The sequence below is a fragment of the Prunus mume genome, linkage group LG6 (assembly GCF_029339155.1).
Source record: "Prunus mume cultivar Tortuosa linkage group LG6, ASM2933915v1, whole genome shotgun sequence".
Taxonomy (NCBI): Eukaryota; Viridiplantae; Streptophyta; class Magnoliopsida; order Rosales; family Rosaceae; genus Prunus; species Prunus mume.
Window position 1 is genome coordinate 17,231,839 of NC_142703.1, and position 18,226 is coordinate 17,250,064.

Consider the following 18,226-nt stretch of genomic DNA (forward strand, 5'->3'; position numbering starts at 1 on the left):
GCCCAAGTGAACAACACGGTTTAGAAGCCATATACAATTAAAAGTCGAGAACAAATTACAATTAAGCTTCTAGTTTTTTAGTATGACTGTCACACTATTACATGATGTTATCAATTTGCCCATGCTTTATGTAATAATAATGATATATCATAAGTTCATAACATATCAACCTTTAATATTAATTTTCTCATGTTTTATGTAAAAATAATAACTCTTAATTTTTCAGTTTCACTGCCACACTACTGTATGATGTTATCAATCTGCTCATGTTTTATTTGTTAATAATACACCTAAGTCAATCAACCTCGTGTAAACAGGGAACGCAGCCCATTATCTCTTATTTTTAAGAACACACTTCAAAACAATTAAAGAAAATTAAAGAATTTTAATATGTACTTAAACTAAAATGCCAGCGAAGTTCTTGGAGCCAGAGGCTATAGTCCAGTCTGTCCAGGCAGCTCGGGATTAAAGTCAAACGAACTCCAACTTCATTTCCACTGACTCCAAATCTTCACCAAGCTTCATTTCTCTTGGTCTTCTTGTTTATATTACTAAGTAAGCTACAATTCAGAATCTGAACACAGATTACTTATCCATTTCCTTTTACAATAAGCTATCCAATTGACCATTATTCTTTGATCAAAATCTTCAGCGAGAGCACAAAGTCTTGACATTTCTCAGCTTCTGAACTGTCCTACTGCACCATAATCGCAAACCCATTTTTTGAATTTTATGGGTAAAGGAGGTGGTTGTGTGCCAAGTAAGAACAGGCCACCCAAAGGCGTTTCTGATCAAGATCTTCGAAACCCAGAAAGCGATGGTCTTGTTTCAGACCAAAACCAAACCCAAACCACACAAACAAACCCAATTGACCATGCGATTGCACAAAGACAGCTGAGGGTTTTCATAGTGTTTTACTCAATGTATGGGCATGTGGAGGTCTTGGCCAGGAGGATAAAGAAAGGGGTTGATTCCATTGATGGGGTTGAAGGGTTTCTGTACCGGGTTCCGGAGACGCTGTCCTCTGAAGTATTGGAGCAGATGAAGGTGCCCAAGAAAGATGGTAATGCAGATGAAGTGCCTGTGATATTGGCCGAGAGGTTGGTGGAGGCTGACGGGCTCTTATTCGGGTTTCCGACCCGGTATGGATCCATGGCTGCTCAGATGAAAGCCTTTTTTGACTCCACAGGGCACTTGTGGACGGAGCAGAGGCTTGCAGGTGTGCCTGCTGGGTTCTTTGTGAGTACTGGCACACAGGGTGGGGGGCAAGAGACCACTGCGTAAGTAAGACACCCTTGATTTTTGTTTTTTAGTACATTGTTTCAAGGGTTGTACTTTATTTTCTTCATGTTGGTTTTGGTGAATTTTGATTTGTTGGCATGCTGATACGAGTGTTGTGCACTTTTTGATTTGTCATTAGCGTAAGATGAATTGGAAGTTGATATGTCAGAAAAAATATATTATTTCTTTTTGTTATGTGTAATTTAGCACGAGAATTGGAGTTTGTGTCTGAGCATTACTTGTATTATATGTAGAGATCATATAGTGGTTGGTAGCTTTCCAATTTTAGATGTAGTTCCAATTTGATTTCAGAGAACAGAGAAGTGAAAGTATCACATGAAGTGTGCTTTCCTGAGTAGTAATTGGTCTTTTGAATTGCTTTGAAATGAGTGAGAGTTGGTAGCTTTCCAATTTTATTTCAGAGAACAGAGAAGTGAAAGTATCACATTAAGTGTGCTTTCCTGAGTAGGGTAATTGGTCTTTTGAATTGCTTTGAAATGAGTGAGAGAAGGGGGTTGGATGTCAAGGTTCTCATATAGTTCATCCATGGGAGAAAGGACGTGAAATGAAGGAACTTTCAACCCCTTTTCAAGACATCTCCTTTGGGTATAAATTATAAGGTGCTTGAATAAGAAACTTGTTTATTTAATTAGGTTACCAAATATTACAAAACTCGTTTTGTATTTCATGAGGTTATCTGAAAACTGTTGGAGATATTACAAAAGGTGCCCAAGACTTACATCCCGAATGAGGAACTCTTTGAAAACTTCATCATTGTCGGACCAGACGTAAATCAGCCACGAATGTTCCGTTTTTGTCAACTTTAAACCATCCAGTATATTTTATTTCCTATTTAGTAAAGATTGACATCGATCCATTAGATCATAGTGCCTGTTAGAAGCTCCAGCTACAGCTTAATTGGTATTAAATTTTTGCCATACTGTAGGTCTGTGATTGAGTCTGATCTTTATCAGAAAAGACTGAAATGAGCTTATGGAAAGGAGAGGGTACCTCCACAAATATATCCCATAGGTCCCGGCTAGTTTAAAGTCTCTGTTGATTATATGCATTATTGGCTTGTCAAATTATGTTACACTGGAAATTTGAGGAAGTAAATAAATAATGGATTCTGAATTTCTAAATCATGTTAACTTTTCTTTTGTGTTGTCCTATTTAGTTTGTCTATGTAAAACTCAAAAATATATATTCACAATAGATAAATCTGTATGCTTGGTTTGTTTCCAGCTCCTCTCTCTGTCATGTAGCTGTTACCACATTGATTAATATCTTTATGTGATCAATCTCATCCACCTATAAATATGCTAATATTATATGTATTTCCTGCAGTTGGACAGCAATTACTCAGTTAGCACACCATGGAATGCTCTATGTTCCTATTGGTTACACATTTGGTGCCGAAATGTTTGAAATGGACTCTCTTAGAGGAGGATCTCCATATGGTGCTGGTGTCCTTTCTGGTGATGGCACAAGGAAACCAAGTGAAACAGAGCTGGCTCTCGCAGAGCATCAAGGGAAATACATGGCTGGAATAGTCAAGAGGTTTGCACAGCCTTCTTTTCGTGCACCAGGTCTTGGACTGGACTAGTTTTGACTTTTGATAGACCAACATTCTTGTGCATTTCCATTGTTTTGTGATGGTCTTCTGATATCATGTGTTAATAGAAATTGGTTTTTTTGGTAAATGGTGTTGATAAATTTTAGATAGCTGAGAGTCCTACGGTTTTGAACAATTGTATACTATAGCAGTTTCTCATTGTTACTGGTTTCGACCATTGCTCATTAATATTGTTTCAGTTGTATATGATGTTTTATGTTGATTGAAACGTTATTATTCTCAATAAAATTGCAGTCGGTGTTCATTTATAACCATTTTTCTCAGTATTTCTTAGTTGAAATGCTATCTCCTCTGCAATGAGGCTGCTCTCCGAATTCTGACCCCATTCCAGAATTGGTGAGGCCTCATCCTCTCAATTACCTATAGCCCGTATGGTAGGCTGAATTATATAGCTGGATAGGATTCATTATCCTAGTCAAATGTGACCAACCAACTTCTGGTTTGGTAAAGGTTGATGTTGGAAGCTTTGAAACCTTCAGGCAATTTAGTCCAATGGTTCATCAAGAGATTCCTTAAATTTGCCAACTTTACAATCCCAAGTGGAAGAAACCTAATGCAGGAATTACTAATATCAAATGTTTCTAGGTCATAATAAAAATTCAGTACCTTCTCAAAGCGTATGCAACATATTGGGTTTTCCATAAAAGTATATATTTATTGATAATAAGTCATCAAAACTGTACGAAATGATATTTTACACCCTAATCTTGAACCTGCACCACAACATAACCCCCACCCCACCTTTATGGAACAAGAAGATATCAGATATGAAAAAATTGGAAGTAAAGCCACAGAAATGACACTTTTTGCCAATGAGAGAGCCAGAAGAACATGAAGCTCAATATACTTCGATAGCAATGAAGCAAGGCATTCTCCTATAATTATATGACTGCACATGAGTAACTCTAACATCAGAGATTTTAAAATACAATCGTACAAATACAAGAAGCAAACTTCACAAACACTGGTTAGCAGGAAATCACATTAACCCAGTGGTTTTACACTCCAATCTCAAAACAACAACATGTTTGCCCTCTTACGACTCTTGAATAATGAAAGTGACCTTCCCCACTAGCTCAGCATTGCAGACAGATGGCTGGTCAGGATTCTTTGAACCGAAGGAAATGTTGCAGGATTTTCTCAACCTTCCTTCAATGAGTCATTTCTAGACCTTTTAAACTCCCATGGTGGTAAGCAGCCTTTATAGTGAGAATGTAGAAACAATGACGACATTGATACTTCCCTCTGAGGCATTGACATTGATGACAAGCAAGTGAAAGCACTTCTTAGTCTCTTTCTTTCACTTTCACATCTTTGGAAATTGGGGTCATGTGGAACAGTGGTTGTCTTAAGGGTGTCCGGGAGTATACAGTTGCACAGTGAACCTAAAAGGAAGAAGAAAAGATTAAAGTATGAATTGGTCTCACCAACACAATAATTCCTTAAGAAGATGAAGGTAAAGTATGTTCCAAAATTAAATACTCTTCAAGCTTGACACTGAACATTTCTAGAGAAGGAGGCACTTTTTGCGTTACTTAATCTTTTATCTGACAATAAATTACTATATATATTTTTCACTATGATGCAATATTTATACAAATGGTGAGCCTCATGGCATATTTGAGTGACTCATGAAAGCCTAGTGCTCTAAGGAGTTGCATGTGGCAGGATAAATCTACACGGAATTAAACCACAAAGATTTTCAGTTCAATCATTCTCCACGGTCAATTAATAGAAGTGTTTGGTCCTCATCATGATATTTGAGAAGAATACAATTATTGCAAGTCAAACATCAAATAAACAGTGGTTGTGAAAGACATGCCATATACCTATTCTTGCAAGTCGGTTGACCCATTTTGGTATTGGTTTTCCAGTAAGCTTATAACATATATCCTCACAGAAATGGTTGCAGTTCCTTACAATCAAGTGATATGAGTCACCATTGTAAATTGCAGATTGACGCTCCATGAACTCTCTAACCTGGAATGGATCCAAGCATGTCATGCCAATGAAAATTGACCTTCTAAACTTGAAGCCAGGGCATTGTCGAGGTTCAACCTCAAAGACACCACTTGATGAGTACTCATGCGCTCCAAAGGCATATTCTACACCATGAACTGTAAGCAAGCAAAAATGATCAATAAACATTGCATCACCTTCATAAACCTGGGACTCAGTAAAATTGGACACCAGTTTAAATTCATTAATCAGAAATTGCTTTTACAATCAAGAATTCTATTTGACCACATAATCTTCGGGGAGTGTAGGACTAGTATTTTCACAAAGCAACCACTAATATTGGATTTATCAGGAACTATGTACTGATTAAAGTTTGCTAACCTTCTACCCCGGAGTGAAAGATACCAAGGCCTGCCCAATAGACATAGCCATTTGCTGGTGTCAAGTCATAGACATTCAGATAGACAGGTGCGCTCCCTGGAATGTAGCCTGCTGTCTTCACCTTTGGAAACATGCAAAAACGTGAGGCTGCTTTGCCTCTCAAACAAAGAGGCATAATAGAGTGCCAGCCATCCTTTGGTCCTGATTTCATGCTGAAGGGTGAAACCAGGAATCAATAAATACCTTGTCAAGACCTGGAAAAATCAACGTAAAGTAAATTATGACAAGATACACCATTTAATTGAAAATATTAAGGTCAAATAACATGTCTAGTTTATAATTTCTTTTTGTATCTATAATAACCTAAAAGATCAAGATTGGCACTCATACGTATCACACCACTATTTATATTGAAATAAAAGAACATCTTTTTACAAGAGAAATAGCAATATTTTTCTTCTCTCTCTCTCTCTCTCTCTCTCATGCGCGAGAGAAATCACGGTATTATTCTATCATCTCCCTACATAATTGGTCTTATTGCAGCAAAACGCCTCATGATATTGGAGCAAAGAATATTTCCTCTGTCATTTGAAATTCTCAATTAGTTTGGTGTATAACAAGTCACAAATCTTAATATCTAGTTATGTTATACTGTCTACAAGTACCATATACTTTCAGAGTTTGCAATATGTAACTTGAGATGAGAAACTTTGACTACCTCACCCAGTTCAGTTTTAAGATAGCTTTTTTGCACCAAAACTGTGGTAATACTGGTTTCATTCATGTTAATTGCATAATGCCAATGGATATATATCTTGCCATAGTTCTATCTTATCAATAATACAATAGTATTCTATAGCCAAGTAGTGATATTCTGTGCATCATGTCAAACCAACCTAAGACGTACCAATCTCTCAGCTTTAGGAGTTTCAAAAGTTTTTTGAGTAGGAGGTTACCGGCAGTCAGAAATGTTTTAACTGTAGCATACGTCCCATGGTGCATGGGTATCAAGAACTTTCGTGATGGAGATCCCCATTGAAATTTGGAGTGGATCTCAAGTCTAATCAGATAGTACCAACGTCAATAGCAATTTTGAACTGTTAATATGATGTAGGATATGGGTGAATTATGGATTTAGGTAGTTTAGCGGAAGCGAAAACAATGAAAAAACATAAAATCGATGGATAAAGATGCCTTGGCTAGCTTCACACCAAGAATTCTCCAATCTCTGGAAAATAAACTTTACTCAATAACTCAAATCTCAAATCCCCATAATGAATTACATAGAAGGGGTAGTTACAGCAAACTAAAACCTAGAGACAATAGGATAAAAATCCCTTGCTAAAACAGAAATCCTAATCCAAATATAAGTAAACCATATCCTAGTCAAACAAGAAATACAGAAAGTAGAAAACTTAGGAAACAAGTTAGAAACACAGGAATCATCTACTGCTCCAAAATTGCAGGATTTGAAGACAGAATTAAATAATTTCCTTTTCCATCTCTTTCATTTGTAAGCCCAATGGGTTTGACAGATGTCCTCATCAAAACGTCTTGTCTGTAAAACCTTACAGGATATCGACTGTAAAACCTTTACTCATTTAGCCTTCTTCTTTTGTTCTTAAAAAAAACTGAAAATTTACAGCGGATTCCATCTGGGAAAATTAACTGAAATTCAATAAGTGCAACCCAAAAAGACAAATCTTTGAAAGAAGCAGATCAGATTCAATAGGAAACCCACGAAGTAAATATTTAGAGAAAGAAAATCAAGAATGTGCCGACTAAACTTCACCAAAACTACAATGACAGAGACACGGGTATGGTGAAATGCCACAAGCAAATCAAGAAAGGCAAAAACTTGACAAAATAATCCAAACCCAATGGAGAAAATTGAAAAACCAGAGAAACCCACTAACCTCTTTGAAGACTGACACTCATCACCAAGTGAAGCCAATGCATCCACCGCCAAGACGCAAAGGAGCCATTTTCAAAATTCAAAGAGCACAAGAGAGCACCTGAGAGTGGAATGTGTGTGGCTGAAACCTACACATTATTTTTGTTCTTCCTGGCAGAAATGAAAGCTGGCGGAGCACAGAAACTACTGTCCTTTGTGAAGCGCAATAAGGAAAGAGAGAGAATAACTGATCTGATAAAGAAAAAAAATTGAAATGCTAAAATTTGAGCAATTGTGGCTAAAGGTAAAAATTGTGAAAGAAACTTGTCTCTTTCACTTTGGGAAACTTTGACTGGCTTGCTTTATTTTTGTCTCTGCTTCTATTTTAGCAAACTGTTGGGTCCGCTGCCATAACCCATCTTTGATAAAGATGCGCTTTTTTCTTCTCCTTTTTTTGGTGTTCTTGTGGTCTAAAAATCAAAATTAAAAATTGGGTTCTAATTCTTTTTCTTTTCTTACATAACTAAATATTGAGAAGGCGGAATCGAACTTGGGACTTCAGGTGCTCCAACAAATGCTTTTAACCACTTAAACTCCAAACCCCTCGCGTTCTGTAATTCTTTTTATGTGTATGCACTTCAAAATAAGCCTTTTGACATCATTACAATTGGGTTATAATGTTTTCATATAATTAAAAGTGGGTGCAAATAACACTCTCCAAAAGTAGTACTGTTTTTATCCTAATGATCAGTGCTTGAATGAATTAGAGTGGGCCCACGCAAGCTGTCTACAATTGTGAGTCCCACAAATGGATCTTGTGTTAATATCTACAGTTCAAAATACCTGCAAGATGCTGTACAGATTTCTTATACATTGCATGAACCCACCATTTATCTGTGCACTGTACACCAAGGCTCTAGATGATGAATGATTATAATTATAAACTATCTATTGTCTGAATATTTTTTGTGGGCATATATAACACAGAAAGTTTGTCTTGACAGGCACAGCTTTGAGAGAAGAAGTATTTTGTTATTATTCTATTGGTTCATTTGTGATCTGTTATGCTAGAGTATGGTCAGCCATGGAATGTGAATAGTGATCACTGATCTGTCATGTATTTATTGGTCACGCGTGTCTTGGTTATATACTGAGTGACAAAAGAGGAAGCAAGTTAGTGCGTATGCACTGAACTGGTAACAGATTGATGAATGGTATTATTGTTGCTTCATCTTAATATAGAAATGTTATAAAGGTGATAACAGAGAAAATCTTTGGTTGAATCTAATTGATATGGAAAAATTCTATGTGGCAGAAGAAAGTGGGATGAAAGTGGTCAGTTGAGGGGGAAGGGCACATGCTTACAATTATAGGATTTTTCCGCAATTTATGCCTCAACTATATATAGTTAAAGAGGTAAGATGATGGAGGGGACCAAGATCACTTCATGCATGTGAATAGCTCCGTCTCTGAAAGTGATGGCAACTCCCATGCCATTGATGTAGAGTTGGAGGAGGTCACTTGCAAGTTGCATATGATATGGAATGAGTGTAACCTTGGGTTTCTACTGGTTTGGGAGCACATTGATGTTTATTATTTGCATGCCAATCATCGTATTTATGGCTAATTATGACTTAGTGGTTTCATATTCTAAATTATCTTGCATGTATGGATCTTTTAGTGATGGAAAACATATATATTCTGTTTTGGATGGAGTTTCTTGAATCAAGTATTGTGTGACGCTATATAATAAAGGGAAGACAATCAAGTGATAATCTTAGAAAATGAAAGCTTGGAATCCGCCATAAAGTTGAGAGAGACCTCAAAGTTATTGAGACTATAATAATATGAATAACAATCCTAATGACATAACTAAAGTTACTATTAGTACTACCTCAAACCCTAGAATCACTAGGAAGTTTTTTTATTTTTTGATACAAACGATATTCTACTTTAATCTAACATAAACTACGGGGAGATGGATTCGAACTCGAATGACGAGTGGGAAGCACATATGCTCTAGCCAACTTGGCTAAACCCATGTATGCACTAAGAAGCTTAGTTGCAAGCAAAATACAAAAAAAATTTATGCACTAGGAAGCTTACTTGCAAGCAAAATACAAATAAATTTTCAGAAGTACACTTGAAACTTAAAATGTTATTTTAACCTAGCAAAGAATGTTACGTGGCCTAAAAAGTAGTGAATTTGACTCGTCTCATTGTTCTCCTTGAAACGTTTGATCATGGGCCCAAATCAAAGTTCAAGTGCCAAACAGGACTGGTCCATTGATTTTGGAGGCCTTGGACAAAAATGAAAAATGAGGCTTTTTTTGTTTAACACTTACCTCATTTTGAACAAAAATTTTAATAAAAACTTTAAACTTAGGTGGTAAGTAGGTTAGTTTAAGTAAAAAAAGACATTAGTTCAAAAGTTCAAAATATAAAGAAAAATAAAAATTTTAAATTATATGAAAGAAAAAGAAAAAGTTCAAAATAAAGCCCAAAAAAAATTAGTTTATATATATATATAGAGTTCAATTTTCCTGTTACCATTTCTCCTGTGCCCACCTGTTACCCATCTAACTTTTTGACATCAGTCCTTCCACTTAACTCTTAAGTTAACAGTGTTAAGTAATTAAATTAAAAAATGAAAACTAGTAATTGAAGGGAAAAAAAAGGGCCAAAGAGCGAACTCCCTCCCACCACCCCAAATCCTCAGCAACCCCAAACCAGACGGCCACCAAAACTCCCACCCACCCATCCAGCCGGCAGCAATCCCCTCTCCTTCTCACCGCCGGCAAAGCGTTTGCCTCCTTTTCTCTACCTCTGTCCCCCCTTCTCTCTCTCTCTCTCTCTCTCTGCTTCCCTCTCGATCTCACTCTCTTTCAAAGAAGAAGAGCAGGGGAAGAATATAGATCTTGATCCAAATCTCTCTGCAGCCTGCAACTGACGAGGTAGTCTTTTAACTTAGTTTTTTATTTTTATTTTTTATAATCTTAATTTGCTGCTGTTGTGATGAATTATGTGGTAATGGTTGTGTATGCTGTGTAATTTGCTTTTTTCTTTTCTTGTTTCTGTTTCCTGCCATTTGTGTTCATAGATCATAGATCTGCATACGTTATCTGGGTTTTCTGGAGTTTCGGGGTTTCTGGATTGATGTTTGTTTATTCATGTTTAGGAAGGAAGAAATGTAATGGGTTTGTGTTTTCCTGTTCAATTTAATTTTTTTGTAGGATTTTTGTTATCTGAGACATGGATAGGGACCTCCCCAATATAAAGAGATGGGTTGTGATATATCCTGTTTATATTAATTCAAAGAAAACCGTAGCTGAAGGGAGACGAATAAGTGTCGAGAAAGCGTGTGAGAGTCCTACTTGCGCTGAAATCGGTGATTGCTGCAGCCATTTCAAGCTCCCATTTGCAATTGAGGTTTGCAATCATTACATATGCACCATCTGTATCTTAGAATTTATGCATATAGAGTCCCAGCAGTGGGTGTGAGTGGTACTAATATATGCATTTTGTTTGTTTGAATGATGTAGATAGATAAGGCTTATCCGCGGGATTTTATGCAAATAGGGAGAGTGAGGGTCTTGCTGAAAAGGGAAGATGGAACTCCATTTAATCCAGCCATTACAACCAGTAAGTATTGCTTAACAACTACTGCTCGCACCTTTAACTTTATGAACTTCTCTAATTATCAATTGCTTCTTTGAATGTGCAACATACTCGTTTAATCTGATCACTTAATACCGGTTAGAATAAATGTGGTTTTTTGAGCATCCCTCACATAATGTTTTTGATACTGGGCAAGTAGAGAATTGTTGTTTTGACAGAGATATATGTGTTAAGGAAAATATTGAATGGCACCCACTCTTTTATGGCAGCATTATGGTCTCAAAACTGCTTGCAAAGAGCTCCATTACAAATGTTTGAATCAGATATCCTGCTTTCAAATCTGAGTATGACAGTACATTGATTATATCAGCTCCCAAAAAAGAAATAAACCTCTTTTCCTCTAGTTCACGTTTAGCTGGCCATTTCTTCCTGAAAGTTTTGGAATTTTTGCCTGTGACCAAATCATTGTAACCTGGTGTAACAAAAGCATTAGCATTGATACATGATAATTTTTACACGCATTAATTGGTTCACTGTGATGTGTGGCGCTACTATTCCGTTTTCAGGAGAAGAAAAAGCAGAATTAGTTCTCTATTTTTCTATCAAGGTTAGGAGCATCGGTTAGTAATGATTTTCTGGTAAAATGTCATGCAACAGTAATGCATCAATTAATGAAAGATTTTCGGAGGGGACAGTGAAATAAGTTCCCTCAATTATAGCTAGTCCATTTTTCTTTCCCTGACTGCATATGATTAATAGTGAGGGGGAATATTGTAGGGAGAAAATTTCAATTACTATTCTTTTTAATCCTTGGTTTGAGGTATAACTCATCTTGTTGGCAGTTGTAGCCAGATACAGTCATTATGTATATTGCTACAAAAAACTGTTGTGATATTTGGCAGTTCGTAGCTGCTCTCTACTCATTTTTGTATAAATATTTTCTGGAGTTCCATCTAGTTACCGTCAGTTTACTATCACCTTATACATAGGCTTTGACTAATCCGTGACTCAAGCTGTGTTATGCTCCTGAGTTGTCCATTCTATCCTTTCTAGTCACCCCTTTCGGGTTTTCATGCTTTGGATTGTCACGCTTTGGGCGGGGCTGGTAATGGGAATGACATGTAGGGCAATAGAGATCCTTGTCTCAAGCGTTGGGGCATAATAAGTCCATGATCATCTCTGAACAACTGGTTCTTAGCAGTGTCAGCATCTACAAAGAGAGTTCAGGTCGGAACAACTTGGTTTTGGGAAATCAGGAATAAATAGGGTTATGTTTAGATAAATGGCCTTTGTTTTTTAAGTTGTTTCAGTGAACGTTTGAAATTGATTGCTTTGTCGGGTTGTCTCATTAATCCAGGGAAGGATGTCTTCGCATTTTTGCATAGTTTAGCTAAAAGAGATATTTTCTTGCGCCTTTTGATTTATAATTATATTCATTATTCTTTTTTTTTGGGTGACTATTTGCAGGGAAACAGCTGATGCTTAAAGTTGCCGAGTTGGTTCCTAGACATCCTGGCAGGACTAAGAAGCAGGAGCCTGCTGCATCCGCATCAACTGCTGGACCATCCAAATCTGGGAAACATGGAAAGAAAAAGAGATAGCTCCAGAGTCTCACAAATCACTCATAACTTTCCCTTTGACATTAAACTCTACTGGAATGCAAAGGCTCCCATTTAGCAGGATCCTAATTTTCAATCAGTCGAAACTCAATGCTAGTTTAGACATTATACCTTGGTTATGGTTGAAATTACATACACAACATAAACCAACATATGTGTAGAGGATGATTTATTTGGTTTGGTTTAACATTTCCTTCTTTTGGGAAATTTGGAGATAGTTTTGTTATATTTAATTTGGATTTTAAATTTTTTTAATAGCTAAATTTACTAAATAGTCCATGTCATATCAACAAGTTATCGGTTTTACTAACCAAATTCCACATGGAATGAGGTAACGTGGAATACGGAATGAAGCCCCATGGATGCATAGAAGTTTAGAGGGGACAGTGAGATGGAATGAGGTAACGTGGAATACGGAATGAAGCCCCATGGATGCATAGAAGTTTAGAGGGGACAGTGAGATTCGACACAAAACACATAAGCAATCCATGGATACATGAAAGTTTAGAGGGGACAGTGAGATTTGACACAAAGCACATTAGCAAAACAATCGATAAGCTTTTCCACCATAGTGGTGGTGGACTCCCCCTTCTCCCTGCGGTGCTCATGGCACGCAGGATTGAACCTAGTGGGTTTTCTTTTCTCCGATGTAAGTGAATAAAGAAGTTTTATTTTAATTTTTTATGGGAAGAGACCAAACTATAACTAAATACAGAATAATAAAAAAACAAAAAACAAAAAAGCAAGAAAAGATTGGGACCGCTTTTTAATTTTTAATTTATGTAAAAAAAGAAGAAAGACGTGTATTTCCTAATCGCGACAGAGTAGAAACGAAAGGTAGAAATAGCACGGCTGGAAGGTAATGCTTGTGGATCGTTGGATATCCTCCACAAACGATCCTAACCGTTCGTTTTTTAACCTCGTTCGTAGAGGAAAGATCCCATAAAGCAAAGCCACTCAGCACTCAATACTCTCTCTCTCTCTCTCTCTCTCTCTCGCTTGGCGCCACAAACACAGCCACAGGTATCTCTCTCTTAATTGGGTTTGTGGTATTTGATTTTTTCGTTTTTCTTGTTAACTTGTTTAAAAATCAATAATTTGTTTCAGGTTCTTGTTCCGCTCTACTTTTTGTTGTTATGATGTTTGTAAGCAGTATAGATATTGATTTTGCCGTGTTTTATATATAGATATATTTCTGTGAGAATTTTAGCATTGAAAAGTTGATATTGATTGTTTTCATTGTTCTATACTTCCAATAATTTCTGGTGGGTTGTCTGAGAAAATTTATGTCAATATGTTTAGTTTTGGCTGCCTATTCAATTTGAAACTGCAAAGTAAATGCTATGAAATTTATCTGTTGTTAATCTCAGCTCAGAGTGGAAGGGCTTTGGTATTCCTATCCTAAAAAAATAAAGATTGGAAATTTGAACTCAGAACTGTGTGTTCAATTAAGAACCACTTTGTTTGCCTTTCTTTTTTTGTTTAATGGACCTGTAATGCATGCTTTGTCTGATTTAAGTTATTTTCCTTATCTTAGTCTTTTAGTTATTGGAGTTCATAAACAGTGGGATTGCAATACCTTCCACACTAATGGGGACTAGGGAAAGCAGTGAACCTTCAACTCAGGTGCGGCTCTCTCTCTCTCTCCAGATTATTGTGCATATCCTAATGTAATTTTATAATATCTCCCCTGCCTTAGTTTCTGTCTCTTGGCCATTCTTCATACCAAACTTTAGTAGGGTTTGCCAAAATCCCATACAAATATATATATTGTGTATGAAGGGTTATGATTTTGAGTTTTTGGTGGTAAAATTAAAAATAAAAAGCAGATACTTGCATTCCCCAAGGAAATTTTTTTCTATATCATGATTAAGCCAAGTTACTTGCACATTGATGACTGAATACATTTTTGCAACCAATTAAACTAAATGGGCAGGGTGCGCCTTTTGAAATTCAGAAGAAAGAGGAAACGTTTTTTGATGAGTACACAGAATCATTGACAATATACAAGGAAGGCTCAGTAGGTACGGAGTTCGTAGGTAATGCATTGGCGGAAAGTGAGAAGACAATTTCTTTTTCTGGAAATAATGGTGATGGTGCTTCACAAAGGTATTGTTAATTCCTCTCCATGATTAATCCCTTCCCTAACATGTATTTGTATATATTCATGCAAAGGTTTTCTTTTAACAGTGCTGCAAGCAGAGGTGAGGACTCATCAGATGAGAGTGGTGACGTTAATCGAGTATGTCATTCTAATTAATCTTATGTTCAATAGATTTAAATTTAAATTTTTTCCTGGGTTACTGGTATGGTCTAGCAGACCAGATTAAATACTGTTCCTCTGAAGAGATTGTGTGACTGACAGATAGAACACATGATGAGTACACTAATATGGTTCAAACCTTTTCTTTTTCTTTCCAGGATTTTTCAGCAACTCAAAATCAAATGCTTGACCTGATGCATCAAGATGGTATGCTTTGAAGATCAATGCTTTCATTATTTAAACCCATTTAATTGATGATTTCTGGTGCTTGAACTTGAACAGGGGATGCTGAGAATAATTCTACAGACCAGTATGGTGGTACAAATACAGATTTGGCATTTCAGGATTTTGGGGTGAACGTGCCTGAGACCCATTTGGATTTGGGAATGGGCCTCAATGTCTCCAGCAGCCAAGCCATACGTACCAAGGTGAAGCAAAATCTATCTGGTTCCTCAGCTGTAGTGGCTTCAGCAATGATGCTTGTATGAGAAATCATGCACGTGAACTGGATTAATAACTGGATTCATTTTTATTTTGAAAGTTTGATTTCATGTTTTCATCAATTGTTTTTGTGTTTTTTTTCTTTTCTGCTATGATCTAGAGTCTAGCATACTGTGTTTCTCAGGTACAATAATAACTTTAGAATTGTTGATGCATACTGTGGTTGGAGACTAGCAGAGTACTCATCAATGATTTTCCTTTCTATTTTTATTTTTATTTTTTGGATAGAGCATCAATGTTTGAGAATAGCTATCATGTTGACCTTTTAAAATTATTTTTTATATTGGTAAATCTTGATGATTGTTTTATCAGCAATTGTAGTTCCACCATAGATGTGCACTATAGAACCTTCTATGTAGACTGCTTCTATAATCCCATGTTTAAATTTTCACTCTAGACAGATTCACAGGTTTTGAATTTGGCACACATGATTCATAGAATTACAAACTTGTCTCCTTATAAGAAAAGAGAGAATATTTTACAGGAACATATGCAATGAAAAATGCTCTTATCATCTTTATTTGTATAGTCTGAGTCCTTTGTGATATGGACTTATGATCCTTTGGATTAGCTATCATTCTCGTAAACGTTAACAGTTCTATTCACTTCTATCAACTGGCATAAGTCTATGCAACTCTTGTTCTTTTGTTGACCCCTTCTGTTGCTTTGACAGGAAGATTATGAACAGAGAATAGAAAAGAGAAAGCAGTCTAATAGGGAGTCAGCTAAGAGGTCAAGATTACGCAGACAGGTAACGTACTTATGCAGTCTTTCGGATGACAACATGTGTGTATGTGTATAATTTATAGAGGTTCCATTTATCGTGTGTGTATGTGTGTGTGCACATGTATATATAGAGGTTTCATTTATCAGTCATCTTTCTTTCCTTGTATTATAGGGTGAGAGGTTTTTGGATCAGTTTTGTTTGTTACCTTTGTGAATGTTTAGAATGCACACTTTTATTAACCAAATTAAATTCGGACAAATAGAGGGAAATCACTGCATAATAAAAGCCTAAACTTTCAGTATGAAGCAAACAAGACCTAATTGTGAAAATGCATGATATAAAAGTTTTTTAAAAAAATTCTAGAACAAAAAGTACAGCTTCTATCAAACACTACTTGGATCCTAAGGTTCAATATTGCCACTCTAGGAAAACAGTGTCTTGGTTTCTATGCAAGGATTTGCTCATGTCTCTTGTGGATTTGGAGAGGGGTGATAAAAAGTACAAGGATGTTTGAACTTTCAAACCAGCATGAACTCAACCTTTCTTAGCTTTGAACTCTTGACGGTTGATATAAGCACTCTCTGGAATGGGGATTTAAAATTTCATGGAAATACAAGATGTACCTCAACCTTTTTCTAATTTTGAACTTTTGAGTGCTTATATAAATGGTCAGAATGAGTTAACTTTCAGATATCAGCTAACTGTATAGATATTAGTTGATGTGCGTAGGTACCACCCTTAGGCAGTGGTAAACATATTTTGGATATTCCATCATGGGCAGCCTGAACTTTTGTTTTTCATATTACTGGTATCATAATTAAGAAAGCTAATGTGGAATTCATTGAGTAAAAATTGAAATTTCCTCCACCTAATTTTGTGTTAGCCTTCCTAAAAAATATTCTGGTATTAGTAGATTGGAGATGTATCGTTTATATCAGCTGCAGAAGTTCATACTACAGCAAAAAGATGTTTTAAACATGATAAATTAGAAAGGTCATCTAAGCTCTGTCAATCTGCGTTCCTCATTCATTGCTTGTATGTATCTCTTTGTCTGAGACATAAAGCACCAAAGAGGAACAGAATAGAATAACCAATTGTGTACCCCATATAGGCCCAAACACCAATAACACTGTGATTACAAAACAATGGAATCAGAAGTGATGCAAACGATTCTGCCTACGCAAAAGGAAGGCCTGGATATTGAAGTATTGGCTTAGCTTGAAAAGCCGTCTTTCCTGTAATAGTAGGGCTACTTAGGGGCATCTTGTGGTTGCATATTATAGAACTTATAGAGTAACCTTTGCTGGAGCCTTGTGACTATTAGTTTCATTCTGGTATCATCCTGTAGAATTGTGATTGAAAAGGGATAAGAAAAAGATTTGGTACAGTATATTTCAAGAGTAGGCAAGGATTGTCTCTTTGTTTTTAGTTGATTTTGACTTCTTAGTTGACTGGTCTCATTTGTGACAAAAGTTTACTTATTTCACCCTTAGGCAATAGCTGTGCCTGTGCTTCATATGATATTTTGGTTTTGTATTTCTTCCCAGCAGGAATGTGAGAAACTACGAGCAACTGCGGAGACACTGCAGAGTGAAATTTCCGAGATCCCACAAAAGTTATGGAGGCTTTCTGAGAAATGTGAGGAACTCAATGAAGAAAACAATGACATAATTGTTCGTCATCTAAACTCTACTTATTCATGATCGTTTGCCCTTATTTTACCCCATTTGTGAATTTAGCTTCAACTATTCACTTTCAATGTGATATTCATTATTTTCCTTTTATTTACTTTCTAATGCTGGAAGAAAGAAACAATTCATGAAATTGATTTGCCAATGGAACAGGATGAACTAGAGAAGACGTATGGTCCAGATGCCGTTTCTGATCTCAAAGCTGCGAAAGTTGAGTCTTTTGATGGCAAAAGCAACAGCCCTGAACCTTTTGATGGCGAAAGCAACAGCACTGAACCGAAAACTCCAAGCAGAGACAACTCAAGTCCTGATCCTCTAATGCTTAGTTTGGGGCTATAACCGCTCTGCTGATTTTTTTCCTTTTTATTGTAGTTGAAAGCTCCAGAATGAAAAGAAGAAAGGAAGAAAAATATTCCCATCTCATCATTTTCGCCTGTTTTGTGCCAACTGATGGTTTTCTACTAAATGTTGTGAGACTTGGATTGGAGAATGGAACTGTAAAGATTTTTCCAATTATAAATAGAAATGGCCATAGTTGAAACAAAAATAAGTCTCTTGTGTTTTTTTTAGGGTGTATATATACAAGTAAATTACACACATATTTTCGCGCAAGAGCACATAGAATTTTTATGTAAATAGAATGGCCTCTGCATTGT

General features: G+C 36.4%; 4 protein-coding genes across 7 annotated transcripts; 3 read left to right on the forward strand and 1 right to left on the reverse strand.

The window, feature by feature from the left end:
• Positions 1-413: 413 nt before the first annotated feature.
• LOC103335550 (putative NAD(P)H dehydrogenase (quinone) FQR1-like 1) lies at positions 414-3,168 on the forward strand. 2 transcript variants are annotated; one of them, XM_008238567.3, is made up of 3 exons: positions 414-555; positions 653-1,280; positions 2,629-3,004. In XM_008238567.3, the coding sequence occupies exons 2-3, from the start codon at positions 733-735 to the stop codon at positions 2,885-2,887; spliced, it is 807 nt and encodes a 268-aa protein (XP_008236789.2). In that variant the 5' UTR covers positions 414-555; positions 653-732; the 3' UTR covers positions 2,888-3,004. The 2 variants fall into 2 exon arrangements, with proteins under 2 accessions (XP_008236789.2, XP_008236788.2); XM_008238566.2 differs by having other exon boundaries at positions 422-1,280; positions 2,629-3,168.
• Positions 3,169-3,745: 577 nt separating this feature from the next.
• Positions 3,746-7,505, reverse strand: LOC103335551 (deSI-like protein At4g17486). The gene is made up of 4 exons (XM_008238569.2): positions 7,174-7,505; positions 5,258-5,511; positions 4,747-5,034; positions 3,746-4,302 (listed from the first exon to the last, which is right to left on the reverse strand). Exons 2-4 carry the CDS (start codon positions 5,466-5,468, stop codon positions 4,058-4,060), a joined length of 744 nt encoding a protein of 247 aa, XP_008236791.1. The 5' UTR covers positions 5,469-5,511; positions 7,174-7,505; the 3' UTR covers positions 3,746-4,057.
• A 2,456-nt stretch (positions 7,506-9,961) lies between these two features.
• On the forward strand, positions 9,962-12,643 carry LOC103335552 (signal recognition particle 19 kDa protein, putative / SRP19). The gene is made up of 4 exons (XM_008238570.3): positions 9,962-10,105; positions 10,385-10,580; positions 10,694-10,793; positions 12,237-12,643. The coding sequence occupies exons 2-4, from the start codon at positions 10,404-10,406 to the stop codon at positions 12,368-12,370; spliced, it is 411 nt and encodes a 136-aa protein (XP_008236792.1). The 5' UTR covers positions 9,962-10,105; positions 10,385-10,403; the 3' UTR covers positions 12,371-12,643.
• Positions 12,644-13,279: 636 nt separating this feature from the next.
• Positions 13,280-18,120, forward strand: LOC103335577 (G-box-binding factor 1-like). Of its 3 annotated transcripts, none has more exons than XM_089054495.1 (9): positions 13,280-13,411; positions 13,926-14,014; positions 14,346-14,497; positions 14,579-14,630; positions 14,810-14,858; positions 14,934-15,079; positions 15,826-15,903; positions 17,427-17,552; positions 17,724-18,120. In XM_089054495.1, the coding sequence occupies exons 2-9, from the start codon at positions 13,979-13,981 to the stop codon at positions 17,907-17,909; spliced, it is 825 nt and encodes a 274-aa protein (XP_088910621.1). In that variant the 5' UTR covers positions 13,280-13,411; positions 13,926-13,978; the 3' UTR covers positions 17,910-18,120. The 3 variants fall into 3 exon arrangements, with proteins under 3 accessions (XP_088910621.1, XP_088910619.1, XP_088910620.1); XM_089054493.1 differs by having other exon boundaries at positions 13,283-13,411; positions 14,325-14,497; XM_089054494.1 differs by having other exon boundaries at positions 13,288-13,411; positions 14,325-14,497; positions 17,430-17,552.
• Positions 18,121-18,226: the final 106 nt, after the last annotated feature.

Bases quoted from the DNA above. Each gene is read 5' to 3' on its own strand.
- LOC103335552 (XM_008238570.3), top strand. From the start codon at position 10,404: ATGGATAGGGACCTCCCCAATATAAAGAGATGGGTTGTGATATATCCT. The intron at 10,581-10,693 runs GTTTGCAATCAT...TGAATGATGTAG, and splicing joins AGCTCCCATTTGCAATTGAG to ATAGATAAGGCTTATCCGCG. The intron at 10,794-12,236 runs GTAAGTATTGCT...GACTATTTGCAG, and splicing joins TAATCCAGCCATTACAACCA to GGAAACAGCTGATGCTTAAA.
- LOC103335550 (XM_008238567.3), top strand. From the start codon at position 733: ATGGGTAAAGGAGGTGGTTGTGTGCCAAGTAAGAACAGGCCACCCAAA. The intron at 1,281-2,628 runs GTAAGTAAGACA...TATTTCCTGCAG, and splicing joins GGGGGGCAAGAGACCACTGC to TTGGACAGCAATTACTCAGT.
- LOC103335551 (XM_008238569.2), bottom strand. From the start codon at position 5,468: ATGAAATCAGGACCAAAGGATGGCTGGCACTCTATTATGCCTCTTTGT. The intron at 5,035-5,257 runs GTTAGCAAACTT...GCTTGCTTACAG, and splicing joins CTTTCACTCCGGGGTAGAAG to TTCATGGTGTAGAATATGCC. The intron at 4,303-4,746 runs GTATATGGCATG...TCTTCCTTTTAG, and splicing joins CAACCGACTTGCAAGAATAG to GTTCACTGTGCAACTGTATA.
- LOC103335577 (XM_089054493.1), top strand. From the start codon at position 13,979: ATGGGGACTAGGGAAAGCAGTGAACCTTCAACTCAG. The intron at 14,631-14,809 runs GTATGTCATTCT...TTTTCTTTCCAG, and splicing joins AGAGTGGTGACGTTAATCGA to GATTTTTCAGCAACTCAAAA. The intron at 14,859-14,933 runs GTATGCTTTGAA...GAACTTGAACAG, and splicing joins TGACCTGATGCATCAAGATG to GGGATGCTGAGAATAATTCT.